This window comes from Lissotriton helveticus, chromosome 11 (genome assembly GCF_964261635.1).
Source record: "Lissotriton helveticus chromosome 11, aLisHel1.1, whole genome shotgun sequence".
Lineage (NCBI taxonomy): Eukaryota > Metazoa > Chordata > Amphibia > Caudata > Salamandridae > Lissotriton > Lissotriton helveticus.
This window is the reverse complement of record NC_136072.1, coordinates 517,972,414-517,988,465: the sequence shown is the minus strand read 5'-3', so window position 1 is coordinate 517,988,465 and position 16,052 is coordinate 517,972,414. Positions and strand designations below refer to the sequence as shown.

Below are 16,052 nucleotides of genomic sequence, written 5' to 3'. Positions count from 1 at the left end.
CAGGTTTTTCAACGCAAGTCGTTACAACGACTTGCGTTGGGGAGCGCTGGATAGTGAATAGTTTAATTTACTATTCCAACTCCAGTCCCCGTGGATAGTAGGGAAGGTGTTGGATAGTAAATTAAACTATTACCTATCCTAGAGTGCCCTCCAGCGAAAGTCGTTGTAACGACTTTCGTTCTAAAACCTGCGTTGTAATAGTACCGTGTTGTTAGGGTTTCGTTGTAACAACGCGGTACCCTTCCCACACATTCTTGCTTACCCACAGGCCAGACTGGGAACTCAAAGCAGCTCTGGCAATTTTATCAGACCAGCCACCAGGGGTGGGGTGTGCAAGTGTGAAGCACTGCTGCTTTTGTTACTGAGGGCCGATATTGCAGAACTGCTGCAAAACCGCCCCCGCTGCTACAAAAAAGGCCCCATCCTTCCAGCTTCCCAGGGAAACACCAGATGCCGGGTACGACCAGTCTGGCCCTGCTTACCCACCTCACATACTGGGGTGTAGCAGGCCCTGTGGCTGTGAGGTCCTGCAGCAATTTGTCTAGGTAAAAAGCGTCAGAGCTCCCTATAAGTCGGTTTGTCGAGGACAGCATCAGCGAAGGGACATAAGATTGCCCACGTCAATATCAAATATGATCTCATTTCCTGAGGTAGAGAGCAATAAGAGGAGTGCCAAAAAAGGTCTCTTTGCCTTGGATGCCACGGATAGCAAAGGTTGGTGCTCAGTTGTATCGTGTTCTAAGGCGCTGCAGATACTAAGGTCCTGCTGGTCCTAGGGTGGTGCAGCTGCTAGTAAAATTGTGAAGAAATGCTAGTGTGTGCATATATTAATTTCTTACACTGGAGCATCATCTGGCTTGAAGAAGAGTCCAGGTCTTGGTTGAAGCAGGTGGTTGGAAGGAATTTGTGCGCAGAGGGTGATTGGGCAGGTGTGAGAGTTGCAGCTCAGCAAGTGCTGAGTCATCAGGTGATAGAGTGTGGCAGTCGTTGTTTGAATAGCTGGTACTGTCGTTTGTTTTAGCTTGTGTAGAAAATGTTGGGGTTTGTGCAGCGACGGCCGGTATAGGTAAGCGTGGTGGGGCGGGGCAGGGTACGGCAGGGGAAGACAACAGACTACGGAATATGTATTATTGATTTATTTAAATATACCTATTCCATCGTCTGTCGACTTCCCCCTGCCAAGCCTTGACCGCACCCCCCACCCCCTGCGTTTACCTGTGCTGGCCACCGCTTGGTTTGTGCTGCAAGTTGAGCAACAATGGTGTGCATAAAAGTTAGAGAAGGAGTTGCCAGGGTAGATGCAGCCCTTTTGAATTGGTGCATCAATCACAGATGGAAGGGTGCCGCAGAAAATGGTCTAAAGAAGAATAGGTTGATGGTGCTGGGTGTGCTGCAGCAGGGTTCATACATCAGTTACCAAGATTGTGCATTAAGTGCTGGTTTTCTCCAGCAGGCACTGGAAGGGGTTCAAGCTTCTACCTTGTGTTGTGTTGGTTGCTTATATATCAAGTGCAACAGATGCTGTGAGTATTGAGACAGATTCAAGTTCTTTAGGTGCTGGTTTAATAGGGACTGAGCTGATACGAGAGGAATTGAGGCTCACTGTGCAGCATACATTTGGTTGGTGATTGTGCAGCTTTCTTTGATAAAGCTGAGTTTGCTGCAGACTTGGTAGTGCGGTCGCTACTGGCACTGGTGTGGACGAAGATGCACGAGGGATTGCTGTATTATTCAACAGGCATTAGATTAGTGTGTCACTTGCAGGTGATATGGGTGTGCAGCAGGTAACGTGGTTGGTTCAGCAGATGATGTATATGGACACGGCCACGGGAATTATGTGATTCTGCACGGCGCTTTCTGCATAATTATGAATGAGTTGCACTTGCCACATAATCCATCATCTTCTGCATAATCTGCAGATTGGAGCTAAATAAAATCGGCTTTTAGGTGAAACGGATCAGACATTACTAAAGTTGCTTGATTCCTGTTGCGCATACTTGAAGGAGGTTGGCTGGTCATCTTTCCATTGCATATTACAGTACTTTGGGTGTTAAACGTGTCCTAATGAGGTGAAACCATTTCTCCAACAAATTTAACATGTAAAAAAAATTCCAAACTATGAAGTAATACTATCCAAAAATGTGCCGCTTTTATGCATAAATTGCCTTTTCTCGCAGCATAATTTAGTTAGCTGCGCGTAATTTGGTCCTCTCCTGCCGCATAGTTCCGGTGGCCCTGAATATGGCCCTTGAGGTGCAGAGAATAGTGCAACAGGGGCTGCCACGTGTGATAACTGATAATGCAGTTTTCGTTCACAGGTGGTAGGCACCAGAATCCGTGGTGTTGCTTTGCAGCTCCTGGCGTTAGGTGTTAAGGAAAAGCTGGTGATTGACATCTGGTGCTGCAGCAAGTTCAAGTGCTTCACCTGCTAGAACCGTGCTGCAGATGGTGCATTGGGTTCCTGCATATAAGTGACCAGGTGCGAGGCGTGATGCGGGAAGTACTACTACGGCTGGTGGTTGAGTACAGTTAGTAGGTGTTCGTGCAATGGCAGCAGGCGCTTCTGTCGTTTTTAGAGCCGATGCCTACTCGGCTGCTTCAGCGGGTCTAGGGTTTTGGCCAACTGGTTATTAGTTAAATGTGTGCTGTGGCAAGCACTGGAGTTGTTGATCGTGAGGGATCGAGCAGGTGATCGGGTTATTTAGCAGGCGCTGGGGGGTCGATCTGAAGGGACAGGGCAGGTGATCGGGTTATTCAGCAGGCACTTGGGGGGGGGGAGGGTCGATCAGAAGGGACAGAGCAGGTGATCGGGTTATTCAGCAGGCGCTGGGGGGTCGATCAGAAGGGACAGGGCAGGTGATCGGGTTATTCAGCAGGCACTGGGGGGGGGGGGTTCGATCAGAAGGGACAGAGCAGGTGATCGGTTTATTCAGCAGGCGCTGGGGAGGGGGGGATTCGATCAGAAGGGGTCGAGCAGGTGATCGGGTTATTCAGCAGGCGCTGGGGGTCGATCAGAAGGGACAGTGCAGGATCTGGCGGTTTGTCGTCAGGTGCTGCTGGGGTTCTTGCAGTAAGGGCTGGTGATGATATTGTATCAGGTGGCGGTCAGTGCAGCAGCATTCGGGTGGGCGCGGTTGGTCCCTGGCTGGCTTCCTGCAGCCGACTGCAGGTGGATACTGGCGGTGCTGATCCGTCCTGGTGCCCCCGCAGCAGGTGGTGTTGTTATTTGTGGTGCTGCAGTCGCCGCTGTGATGAAGAGGTATGGTGGGCGCTTCTCCGCGGGCGCAGCAGGTGTAGTGGGCGCTCTGTGCCCCCAGCATCGCTTCCGGAGCTGGTGCCGCCGCTGCCCTGCTCGGTCCCCTACAAATGGACCGTCTTTTCCACCCTACCTTTCCCAATCCGCTCGCCCTGTCCAATAAGGTGGCGAAGGCCCCGCCCGCGCGCGCGCTTATAGGCTGAGGCGTGGCGGGTGGGCGGGCCGAGAGAGGTGGGCTCGCGCTGGGCCGCTGCCAGGCTGAGGGAGACTTCAGTCTGCGCGCGGGAGGTGGCGCGCGCTGCTGCCGGCCGGGCTGGGAGCGCGAGCGGGCGTCCCGGGAGGAGCGGAGCCGAGGAGCTCGCGGAGGACCGCAGCCCGTCCGCGGGAGATGTGAGCGGGGCCCCCGGGGAGCCCCTCGGGGGGCGCGCAGCCGGGGATGCTCGGGAGCTGCAGGGGGAGCCCCGCGGGGGCACTGGGACTATTGCTGGGACTCGGACTGCTGGCCCTGGGCTCTGCCGCCGCCAGAGGTAAGATGCGGGATGGAGGTGGGGTGGGATGCTACTGAGACCCTGGCCCATCCGTGCTGAGGGGCCCATGTTCCTCTGCATTTCATGTTCGTCAGTGTCCGGCTTTATGTGTATGCCCTCTGCAGCCCTGCACTTCTGTGCCCCTGCATCACATCCTCACCTGTTTCATTGCTACCAAATTGCCATATGTGCCTCGCCTCTGCACTGCAAACCACCCTGTGCGCCATGCCTTCCTATACTCGTTCACACACCCTACAAGATTATAATCCCCTATCCACACAGTACTGTAGCACATGCATCCATCCAAAGTGTGCTCCTCGCCCAGAGCCGCTCTGTGACCCTGCACCCCATGGCCTCTCTGTCGCTCGTGTGTCTCGCTCCCTTATATCATGAGTCTCCATGTCCCTGCATCCCATGTCCCACGCTGCTTTACATCCCCTGCCACTCGGTACACCCTCATTCCATGACCCCTGTGACCTTTTACTCCTAGCCTTTTATTGCCCCTTCAATCATGCCACCTGTTTCCACGACATCCAATTCCAATCTGTGCTCCTTCATTCCGTGCCCTATGTGCCACTTCACCCCCATACCCCTGTCTGCCCGTCAAGTCAACCCTCCGGACACCTCACCCAACTCCTCTGCAGCACAAAGTAGCCTGAACCTAACTCTACTCTTCTCTTAAAAGACGTTCAGTCCCAGATCCGTGCCCCCCCCCAGACCACCCTTTACTCGCCAGTGTCACAGACCCTCTGCAGCACATAAGACAGCATTTCACTCCTCCCACAGCACCCTATACTACCATAACTCAAGAGAACCCTTCAAACTCTTCTACAGCATTGAGACCTTGACCTCCGCTTCAGCACTCAAGTGCCCCACCAACAAAGACTCTTCTCTCAACCCACCTGCAGCACCCGAGATGCCCCAATATCACCCAAGAGAGCGTTTCAGTCCTTCCAGACACCCACAGTGAACCAACACTGCATCAGCACCCAAAGGACTCGCTCAAACACCCCTGCAGCGCCTAGAAGACCCTCTGGACAATCCATCCTTCGGCACCCGAGAGGCACCGATAAACCTTTCGGTAGCTTGGTGGGCCCATGGGCTAAATACTTCTGCAGCACCCCAAGACTGTAATGCCAGAACACGTCAATCGCACTCCAATCCCAACCTCATTCGATGGTCCTAAGCGCTTCCTCGCACTGACATGCATCAGGGCGCTCCTCACGCCAGCCCCGTTCAACATGCCAGAGACATGTACCTTAGTCCTCGCGTACCTCTCAGTGATACGCAACATACTGCAGCAATGTGATAGTCACTCACCCCAGCCCCAAACAGTACCCCCTTCCCTGGGGGTATGGTAAGAGATCACACTCCCAACCATCCTGCTGAAGCCCATTGTACGAAACACCCCCAGCCTCAGTGCCTTTACTGAATCACCCCGGCATCCCATTTACCCCCCCCCCCATCCCCCACCACAAGGTTTACTAATCCCAGGACCTCCGCGTAAACTCCATAGAATGATATGACCAATGACAGTTTCCCCGATCTGAGCATTCGCTGCACGCCATAGTGCTCTGCAAAGCGCTTCGTTGCCAATTTCTAAGCACCCTTGATGTCACTACTCAGCACTGCACTCCACTCTCTACACCCCTTGTATTTTATGGTCCCGGAGTCAGTAGCGCCCTGAGACCGGCGCCGAGGCACGGTCTACGAGCTATAGAGATAGCGCCCACGAGCCAAGTGTCGGCACCCTAGCACCAGAGTCTTGCCCGCACTTGCAGCCTAGGCTATGTGCCCAATGGCACTGCGTAAAATACCTTAATACCAGCAGGATTGGCAACCGGGATCACCACCTGGCAGCACAGAGTATCCATGACACTCTAGAGTGATGCCAGCCTCGCCCGTCCCCTTGGTAGGGTTTCCATAGGTGGCTGTGGGCAGAGCCAAGCGGACAGCTAGCGTCCTCGGGCAAATACATCGACCCCCACCTGAGAATCTCTAAAGAGAGACGCACCTGTCGGGAATTGTGTTTGGAAATACCTAAGACCAGCGCCAAGTACTGTGGTCAAGCACCTATAGCGCCTTAAGGTCAACAGCTAGGCCCCCTATAGCACCTTAATGTTAGTACCAAGGCCCACTATGGCCCCTTTGGGCCAGCACTGATGACTCAATTGTGCTACCGTGTAGCTCCTAAGGGTTAGTGCCTAGGGCCCTGTTTGGCCCATATAGCTCCTTAGGGTCAGCTTCTAGGACGCTAGTATTTTTCTCTGTAAGTCCCGAGACTCTTAATGTATAGCCATATATCCTTAGGGTCGGCGCATGGGACTCGAGTGCATGCATTATAACACGATAGGGTCAGCGTCTCGGGTCTCAGTGTGAGTGATCAACTATATGGGCCAGTGCCCTATAGCACCAATAGCTGACTAAGAGCCCAGTACACGTACCTATAGCTGCAAAGGGCCGGCTCTTGGGTTCCCGTGACATGCAACGATAGCACCCCGGGGTCATCACCTCACTGTGTGCACCTACAGCACCAGCGTCCAGGACTCCAGTGTGTGCACCTGCAGCACTTTGACACCAGCGCCCAGGACTCCCGTGTGTGCACCTGCAGCACTTTGACACCAGCGCCCAGGACCCCCGTGTGTGCACCTGCAGCACTTTGACACCAGGACCCCCGTGTGTGCACCTTCAGCACTTTTACACCAGCGCCCAGGACCCCCGTGTGTGCACCTACAGCACTTTGACACCAGGACCCCCGTGTGTGCACCTGCAGCACTTTGACACCACCGCCCAGGACCCCCGTGTGTGCACCTGCAGCACTTTGACACCAGCGTCCAGAACCCCGTGTGTGCACCTGCAGCACTTTGACACCAGCGCCCAGGACCCCCGTGTGTGCACCTGCAGCACTTTGACACCAGCGCACAGGACCCCTGTGTGTGCACCTGCAGCACTTTGACACCAGGACCCCCGTGTGTGCACCTTCAGCACTTTTACACCAGCGCCCAGGACCCCTGTGTGTGCACCTGCAGCACTTTGACACCAGGACCCCCATGTGTGCACCAGCAGCACTTTGACACCAGGACCCCCATGTGTGCACCAGCAGCACTTTGACACCAGGACCCCCATGCGTGCACCTGCAGCACTTTGACACCAGCGCCCAGGACCCTCGTATGTGCACCTGCACCACTTTGACATCACCGCTCAGGACCCCCGTGTGTGCACCTGCAGCACTCTGACACCAGCGCCCAGGACCCCGTGAATGTACCTACAGCACTTGACACCAGGACCCCCTTGTGTACACCTGCAGCACTTTGACACCAACGCCCAGGACCCCCGTGTGTGCACCTGCAGCACTTTGACACCAGGACCCCCGTGTGTGCACCTTCAGCACTTTTACACCAGCGCCCAGGACCCCCGTGTGTGCACCTACAGCACTTTGACACCACCGCCCAGGACCCCCGTGTGTGCACCTGCAGCACTTTGACACCAGCGTCCAGAACCCCGTGTGTGCACCTGCAGCACTTTGACACCAGCGCCCAGGACCCCCGTGTGTGCACCTGCAGCACTTTGACACCAGGAGTCCGTGCACCTACAGCACCTTGACACAAGGGCCCCCACAGCACTTTGACACAAGGGCCCCCGTGTGTGCACCTGCAGCACTTTGACACTAGCGCCCAGGACCCCCGTGTGTGCACCTGCAGCACTTTGACACCAGCGCCCAGGACCCAAGTGTGTGCACCTACAGCACCAGTGCCCAGGACCCCAGTGGGTGCGCCTACATTATTTTGACACCAGCGCCCAGGACCCCAGTGGGTGCGCCCACAGCACTTTGACAACAGCGCACGTGACCCCAGTGTACGCACCTACTGCTCCTTAGGGTCAGTGCCCAGAAGTCAAGTGTTTGCTCCTTAGGGTCAGCACTTAGGACCCCAGTATGTGCACCTACACTTCTTTAGGGCTAGCGCCTAAGACCCGAGTATTTGTGAATGTTGTTTCTTAGGCTCAGCGCTCCGAAACTCAGTCTTGGCCCTTGCACGGACAGTGCCCTGGCGGGGAAGAAATGTAGCGCCATACATTCCGATTCATTCACAGCACAGCTCGATCACACTTGTGCCACGTTCCTGGTGGCGTGAATGGCCGGGGTTGGGGTGTGTCGACAGGGGGGTGAAAAAGAGTTGAGAGGGAATTAAGGGGGGTAATCGGGTGTAAAACGGCACCTGCGGCAAGTAAAACTGATTAAAAGCAAATTTGTCTGAATCATTTGAGTCCGGTGAGAGGGACTTCGCAGACAGCTCCCTGCGCCTCCCTGGAGACTGGCGCCCTGGGCCCAGCTCGCCCATGCCCAAAGCCGGTCCTGAGTGGAACCAGCAGTGCTGCCGCCGTAGAGTCACTGTCAGACATCACAGGTCCCTAAGAGCAACGCCAGACCCCAGCCTGCGACCCCCTAGATGTCACGCATCTGTGCCTTGCACCCAGGTCTGGTTAACTCTATCACCGGTAGCATTTGCTGCACCTCCGGATACCACCCCGAGACAATCCGAAGACCGCCCCCCTCGAGCCAGCCCGTGGGATCCATGCCTGGCGAGCCCACAGCGCCAAGAAACCTTTGAGAGACGCTGAGGTTCAGCGCCAGAGCTCCCGGACTAGGGTTCGCGGCTCCCACACCCCAATCACTCACGAGCACCCTAGGTCCCTATGTGGCCCTTACAGCCCTCACCAAGAACGGTAGTGAGAGCGCACTAAGCCCCACACACACAGCTGCATTCTGATCACCCTCACACCTTCCTTGTGTCCCCTCACCTAAACTGAGTACCCCATACCACACACCGGGGTGCAGTGCGAGTCTCGGCCCCCCCCCCGGCTCCCCCCAAATACCTTCTTTCACATATTCTGCTGCACACACATTATCACAGACTATTACTTCATAGATCCTTGACATTGGGTACCAAACGCCCTCACCAAGACCCTTCATTCCTGGCTGCAGCTGACGTCACGCTTTCAATATCAGGGTAGCATGTTCTTCCCACCCCCATATAGCGCCATCATTAGTCCCCCTCCCCACCCCCAAGAAAAACAGCACCACCACTGCGGAATGCGAGCCATGGCGACAGCTCTAATTACATGAGATAAATCAACGCTGTTATTTTATATCCTATCATAAATATTGCGCCACCTTTTATGCGGGCTAGTCCCGTCGAAGCTCTCTCAGTGTGGGAACTATATGGAAAGCATGCTTTGTTGCCTATGTGTATGCATTATCACGCCCAGCGGAGCGGTGAAAACTTCTCTTGAAAATATCGCTGTTATAAGAAAAAAATGTACATTCTCTTGATTCTAGGATTTACATTCTCTGTGCAGAGCTCTGATTGTGTTCCTTTACAGGCGCGATTGTTTCTGTTCGTCGTGCTATGCTTTGCACTCTGGCATTTTCCCCGTATAAATGCCGGACTAAAAGTCCCACAATGCATAGAAAATGACAGGAATGGATGCGGTCTTCGCACCTGGCCAGAAGCGTCTTGAGACGCCTACCTCTGTGGACCGAGATCTGTGATTTATCCTGATCACGGTGGGGTCCCTTGGGGGGTGCTCTCACCGCTCCCTGGGACCGCCCCTTCCTGGAAATATTCCTCCCCTACGTTTCTTGGCCCCTTGCACCTGCTCGACAGACACATGGATGTGTCTGTGGGTCTCAGAGGGGGTTGGCAGGTGTTGTTCGACACCGGGAGCTGCAGCACCCCCCCCTGGCCCCACCCGCACCATCTTGGAAATATTATTCCGTATCCTCGCGCAAGGCTCTGCATCCGCCTCTGTATGCATCGTGTTCACACTAGTGTTTTGAGCACAGCTTGTAGACTTGAAGCGGGGCTTCACGGCACTACCTGTCTGCCACATTCGGATTCATGCATGCATCGGGCCTCTCCTATTCCCTAGAGGCAGGCTGGAAGCTGTGTCGATGTTTCCCTTTCTAGTTGTGTTTATTTGCATGCTTGATTTTTGCAGCGGGGTCAGCTGGAACGCTACAGATGAAAGACATGGCTGCGGTCTCTGTCACGTTATTTAGCGGCAGAAAGGTAGCAGGTGCATTCCCATAGGGAGCATCGTTTGTATACTTGAAGAAAATGATTGGGGCAGTGAACCGCTGGGGACGTTGTGGTCGCGGGCGTTTTATGGGCAGGATGGTGGATTCAGTGGTGGGTTATGGGTGATACCGTGGGTGTTTGGAGCCATTCTGTGGGTGGCTGCAGGCAGGTACTCTGTTGGTGGTCGGGAGCATTCTGTGTGGGACGGACGACCTGGAGCTTTTTGGAGGCGGGATGCGTGTTTAGAGTGGGCACTGTGGATGTATTATACATCATGTATAAGTAGATGTGGACGAGTTAACAAATAAAAGGAAGAGCTCGACCAGAGCTGAGCTAAGGGTCGGGCTCGGACCTTAGAGCCCGCGCACGAGCCGAGCCCTGAAATATTATGTAACTCATGCAATAAACATCACGTAAAATAGGATACAGTTTCTTCAAAATGTAAAAAAAAAAGTGTTTTTCTTTAACACGTGGAAGCTTTGGCATTAGTAGGGCACGTTATAGCACTGCAGTGAGAAGTTTTTATTAGAAGTGATAGTCTGTACAACTAGTAGTCTGAACTCATATTTGCAAGTGTATTTATATGTGATAATGAAGAAAAAAGAGTTTTAGCAAAATGAAATATTAGCCTAAGATCACACAGTCTCAATGTATTGAGGTATGGTTTCACTTTGTACAAATCGCCCAGGAAATCTCGATTTATATTTGTCTATCCTTATGTTATGGGTTCGTTTTGACCTCTTAGTATTTTTTTCTGTAGTTTTAAAAAAATATGGGGCAAACTCGACCCGAAGGCTGAGCATTATACACACATTACGCAAGGTCACATGCATTGTTCATAGGCACCGGAAATAAAGTAATTTGCTGAGATGTATGTTGAGCTAGTTCCCCAGTTCTAGAGTTGGCCGCTCAGGCCGTTAGGCCACGTCCTGGGTAAAGGGAGGGAGGCAGGCAAAAGTAACATGAAAGCTCGGCTCCTTATGGGCTTGTGGTTCTAACAGGACCTCGAGCTGAGCAAGAGCCAGGCTCCAGGTTCAAGCCTGGCGCCAGCTTTCAGTGGTTCACCAACCTCTATGTATAAACTGAGCAACTGGACACAGCCTGATGTTTCCAGGGGATATTTTGTGCACATTTGTTGCGCATTTAATCATCTCTATTTTGGGTGCACTTTGTTGTGTATATGGTTGCATACTGTTTATGTTGACGCTCTCATACATTACCTGCGGATTGTGTGGCACTTTTTTTTGCAGTGAAGTGCGTTCAAGTGGTGGATGCAGAACCTTTAAAGGCTGTATCCTGCAGGGAGCAAGGCACATTTCCAAGGTAGTTGTAGGAGCCTTTTGTGCTGGGTCATTTGTTGCACCCTAGGCACACATTTATGACCTTTCTGGGAGAAATATATAGGAGGCTGGTCTCATCATCTGTGACAGGCTGGCACATTCTGTGGATGGTTAGGGCACAGTCTATATGGGTTTGTATACATTACATGACCAGTAAGTGAGACCTCATGATAGGTAGATTCTAGTCTCTCTATGAGAGCTGGCTCCTAGTGGGCCAGGCTACACATTATGTGATCAGAAAGGTGGACCAATGAGAGACAAGGCACAGTCTCCGGGAGAGGTCACTGAAACAAACGAATGGGCCGGTTGACACATTATGCGCGCTGTGCATCATTGTTAAATGGCCCGGCCCCTTGAAGGGGTAGGAGAAGTGCTTAATTTTAGCCGGTGGTTTCCGGTGCTCGGCACCAACACTTACTTGTCAGCACTGGCACCTATGGCAGGCCACCTATTTAGAGAGCAGCATAACATAAGTTATTTATAAATTCAATACCACACAAGCCATTATAATTATAATAGCTTTGGTTGCCCGGAATAGCCTGAATTCTCAAACTTGTAGGTGTGTGATGGCTAGTAGGAGTGCTTGTAATGTCATTGGCAGTGCTGGCAGGGGTATGGTAGGGCGAGCTGAAGTGGCCCGTGACGAGGGCACTGACACTTATTTTTATGCAAATTAAGCACTGGTTAGGAGGCCCAAGAAGAATTGGGGCCTTAATGCACCGCAGGGGCCTGTGTTACGCCCCTGTCTGCAAGCGTTCAGGGTGCTTTATGTGGTGACATTGGGTGGCGTTGGCCAGCAATTTTTAATAAACTACAGTGAATTTCTTTGACAGCTGTAGAGCATTGGGGTAGAGTCCCATATTGTCCCCCATTTTTTTAGGTGGTGAGGAAACATCCTGTCGAGTCATTTGTGTGGACACGTGGGGTAAGTGTGTGTTTATTCACGGACACATTTTTGGTTGGCCTGGAATACTCTGGGTTGTGGGCAGGATCGTTTTCTGTGGGCAGTTGGGCCCATTTTATAGGTGTTTGTGTGCACTGTGCATGCAGCAGAGTAGGCTGCTGGCAATCAGCTGTATTGTTTGGGAGCCGTGATTCGTTCTGTAGGTGGCCAGCACTCCTCCTAATGAGTTAGTCGAGATAATTTTGCTATTTCTGAAAATGCTGTCTGTATCTGCGCAAAGTATCCAGTAGGCCTAAATCCCGAGAGGCGCTTCAGATTTAAGTTGGAGACTTTTGACATAAGTTGTGGGGGGCTTTTGGTCTGTTCTGTGGAAAGCCCACCATCTTCCTTGGATTGGTGTCTTATTTGATGTGCAATAAGAGTGTACTCTGTTTAGTAACATATCATTGGAGGCGAATGATACTGTGGCATTCACTTTTCATCCTGAGGCTATGCATAATGGCTGTATTTGACCAGGGAGCGTTCTGTTGATAATAAGATCATTTTGTGAACATTGAGGGAGAGTCTGTTGGCAGAGTGCAGCACTCATGCATTCTGTGGATGTCCAGGGTGCCTTTGATTGGTAGTCAGATGCATTCGGTGAGCAGATGGGTCAATCTGGCTCACAGTGAGATGTTTTGTGGCTGATAGTTGTACAATTGGAGGACACTTGTGCATTCCACTGGCAGGCAGGATGCATTATGCTGGCAATCAGTTTACAATTTGCGACTAGCCTCATTGTACTTAATGGAAGTTAGACTGTATTAAGTATGGTTCAAGTTGTATTTAGTGGACAGAAGCAACTTTTTTGTGGGAGGTGGAGTTGGATTCTGGGAATATGATTGCGCTTAAATAAAGTGTCAATATGCTCCGTCCGTCTTTCCGAACAGTGATCAGCCCACATAGTTTGAGAGTTCATATTTGTTATGATATGCATTGCTTTAGCAGTCAATGGTTTGTGCAATGGTACACACAGACCTGGGAATTAACAGCTAGATGCATCAAGCAAAATACCGTTCGCAAAGGGGCAGATTCTCAGAATCTGCCCCTCTGCGACCGGTATTTAATTTAAGGGGTGCAACAGGGTGTCCATTGGACACCCGTCACCCTTGAAATCGCATTCTCAAATTGCGATTAGCTAATTGCTAATCGAAAATTGAGAATTCCTCCCCATTCATTCAAATGGGCCTCTTGCCCCATAGGAATCAATGAGATGTCATTCCTTATTTGCGCATCACACTCTGCGAGTCGCAGATAAGGAATATTTAGGAATTGCTAATATTTTAGCAAATCCTACATGCATCTGATTTTGTGAGTCCCTAAATGCGAACCCTTAAACTTCGCAATTAAGGACTCGCAAAATCGAACGTTGATGCATCTATAGTCGCACAAGCTTGTCTTTGTCCTTTTGGAGCAGATGGCTGTCTATTGTGATTGAGAATACATTATTTGGTAGGAATCAGAGCTATAAAGTCCACGCAGACGTCTTTCTAAAGGTCAATGGATGTAGCTCTCTAAGGCACTCTGTTTTCACACGGTGTGTTGAGTGTGAAGTCGACCTACTTATTTGCAGTCACTAACAGAAATAGTTTGCTATCTTTTTATCCAGTAAATGGCTCTATATGTTTAGAATGAATACACAGTAAGTAGCTGGACGAAACATGTATTGAGAACAACAAGATAGTCTATTTATTCAGAGCAGCATTAAACTATATGTGGGTTTTTGTAGAGGTGGGTGAGCCAACAAATAACCATGGAGAGCTGAGCCAAGCCAAGAATATGGCTGGGCTCTAAGACCCCGCGCACAAGGCGAGCCCTGAAAATTGTTGGCATCTGAATCATGCAACAATCATCATGTAAAAATATGATAATCTCTTTAAAATTAAACAAGGTACATCTTTAACATACAGTAGTCTTTCATTTTTAATACCAATGGTTTATGATTGTTTTTGAATTCTTGGCACATGATGGTAGAGTGTGGGTGGCAGGCAGAAGCTATATTAATGCTCGGCTCATTTTGGGTCAAGCGCAAAAGAGGACCAAGACCCAATGCAGAGCCTGGCCTCGGGTTTGAGCCTGGCTCAAGCCTTGAGTGGCTCGCCCACTGTGCCTAATTTGAGCCAGTGGTGTCCAGTGCTCAGCACCGGTACTTAATTGGCAGCACCGGGCACTTATGACAGTCTGCCACATGGTGGGCTGTGTGTCTGGTTTAGAGTGAGCACAACAACAGTTGTTTACTAATTCAATATACATTGTGTAAGCACCTTACTGGCGCCTACCTCCCGTGTACATTTTCTATCCCTCCACTATCCTTCTCAATCCAAATAACTGACTAACATATCAACCACTCAATTTACTTTCATATTTCACTATACTAATTCACCACTAATCCTTTATGGGTTCCGGAGTAGCATGCTAGTCGCTGAAAAATTGCTTCAATGCCTCGTCAGGGGTAGTATATATACTAGCACTATATAAATGCAATTACATATAAATGTATATAAATGCAATTACAATACAATACAATTAAAATGACTATTACCTACCACCCATGCTAATCTTATAGCTTTGGGGGCCTGGAATACTCTGAATTGTCACACTTGTAGGAATGTGATGGTTAGTAGCTGGTTAGTACTGTCACTGGCAGCGCTGGTAGGGGCAATGGGTGGTGTAGGCTGCAGTGGCCTCCTGACGATTGCCCTGGCACTTAATTTTTTACAAATTAAGCTCTGCTCGCTTCTACTGCATCGTGCCCATTTCGTAAATCTTCGCCATTGAAACACTTCCCAAGGAAATCAGTGCATTTCATAGCTCCACTGGGGGAGCTGGTCTTCTCTCAGTGCCACAAGCAATGAAAGCATGGGAACAAAACACACCCCAGAGGTGGCTGCACACAACATCAACAAAGTGCTTCTATGTTGAAAGTGTGTTGGGCCTGCAGCTGACACGAAGGGCTCTCCAAATCAGAGCTGGTTATTAGTATCCTATTAATAATGCAGCACTTGTACACGCCTCGCTTCCTTGGCAGGATCCCAAAGTGCTTTTACGACAGCTGAAACATTTTATTATCTCGGAGTTACAATTGATCCTCGTTTAATCTTCTTCTGAAGGACACCAGTGTGAGCTCACCTTGGCAGCAGAGAGCCGGTGCCCCCTGGGCGCCTGCGCCGTTTCCCACCCTGCAGTCTGGCTCGCGCCTAACGCTGTCGTGCCAGCCACTCTTTCACATGGCTTTGCTGGCCTCATTTCTAGCTGCTGTCGCTCACCGGAAACAGAACTGTGTCTGAACGGATGCTAATTTTGATGGAAATGAGGTATGTCTTATCGTGCCAATATCAGCAACACTCCCCATCCCACATACAGCAATACCATTAGAAAAGAAACCACACAACACCTTCTTTGTGGAGAAAATTGTTGCAGGTTTATTTGCATAACAAATATGCCAAACATGGTGGGTTATCGTACGGGCGATCCAAGGGCAGGCAGCCCCTCTGCCGCCTGATTAGCCAAATAACACCGTGGCCTTAGCCAAATGGTGCTTACCAATTTTGGGGGAGGGGGTAACCCCTGCCACCGGTGGACCGCCAGTCCACCTCCTTACTCACGCCCCAGAAGGGGGCGAAGCGCTCTAGGCAACCCCCGGTTGCTCAGGCTTACAACCACCCGTAGGACTAGTGGGGCACCGCCGCTCCTCCAGGCTCCATCCGAGGACCTCCCTGGGGATATTTGGCATTTGCACCCTTTGTGCTCCTGAAGAGGGTACCCCTTAGTACCTTTCCACCTTTGGATTGCCCTGTAACTCCGCCTGCAACACAAAATAGCACGTTAGAACACAACTCCCACCCCTAACCCTGCACGTACACCGGGTAAGCGGTAGGGAGGGAAACTACTTCAAGGGCAGCCACA

General features: G+C 51.3%; 1 protein-coding gene across 1 annotated transcript in view; it reads left to right on the top strand.

The window, feature by feature from the left end:
• The first annotated feature begins 3,550 nt into the window (after positions 1 to 3,550).
• UNC5D (unc-5 netrin receptor D) overlaps positions 3,551 to 16,052 on the top strand; it is a 1,369,357-nt gene continuing 1,356,855 nt past the window's right edge. The window contains exon 1 of the mRNA XM_078666140.1: positions 3,551 to 3,783. Within this exon, the coding sequence (XP_078522266.1) occupies positions 3,693 to 3,783 (91 nt within the window). The 5' untranslated portion in view covers positions 3,551 to 3,692. The remainder of the gene's footprint in view (positions 3,784 to 16,052) is intronic.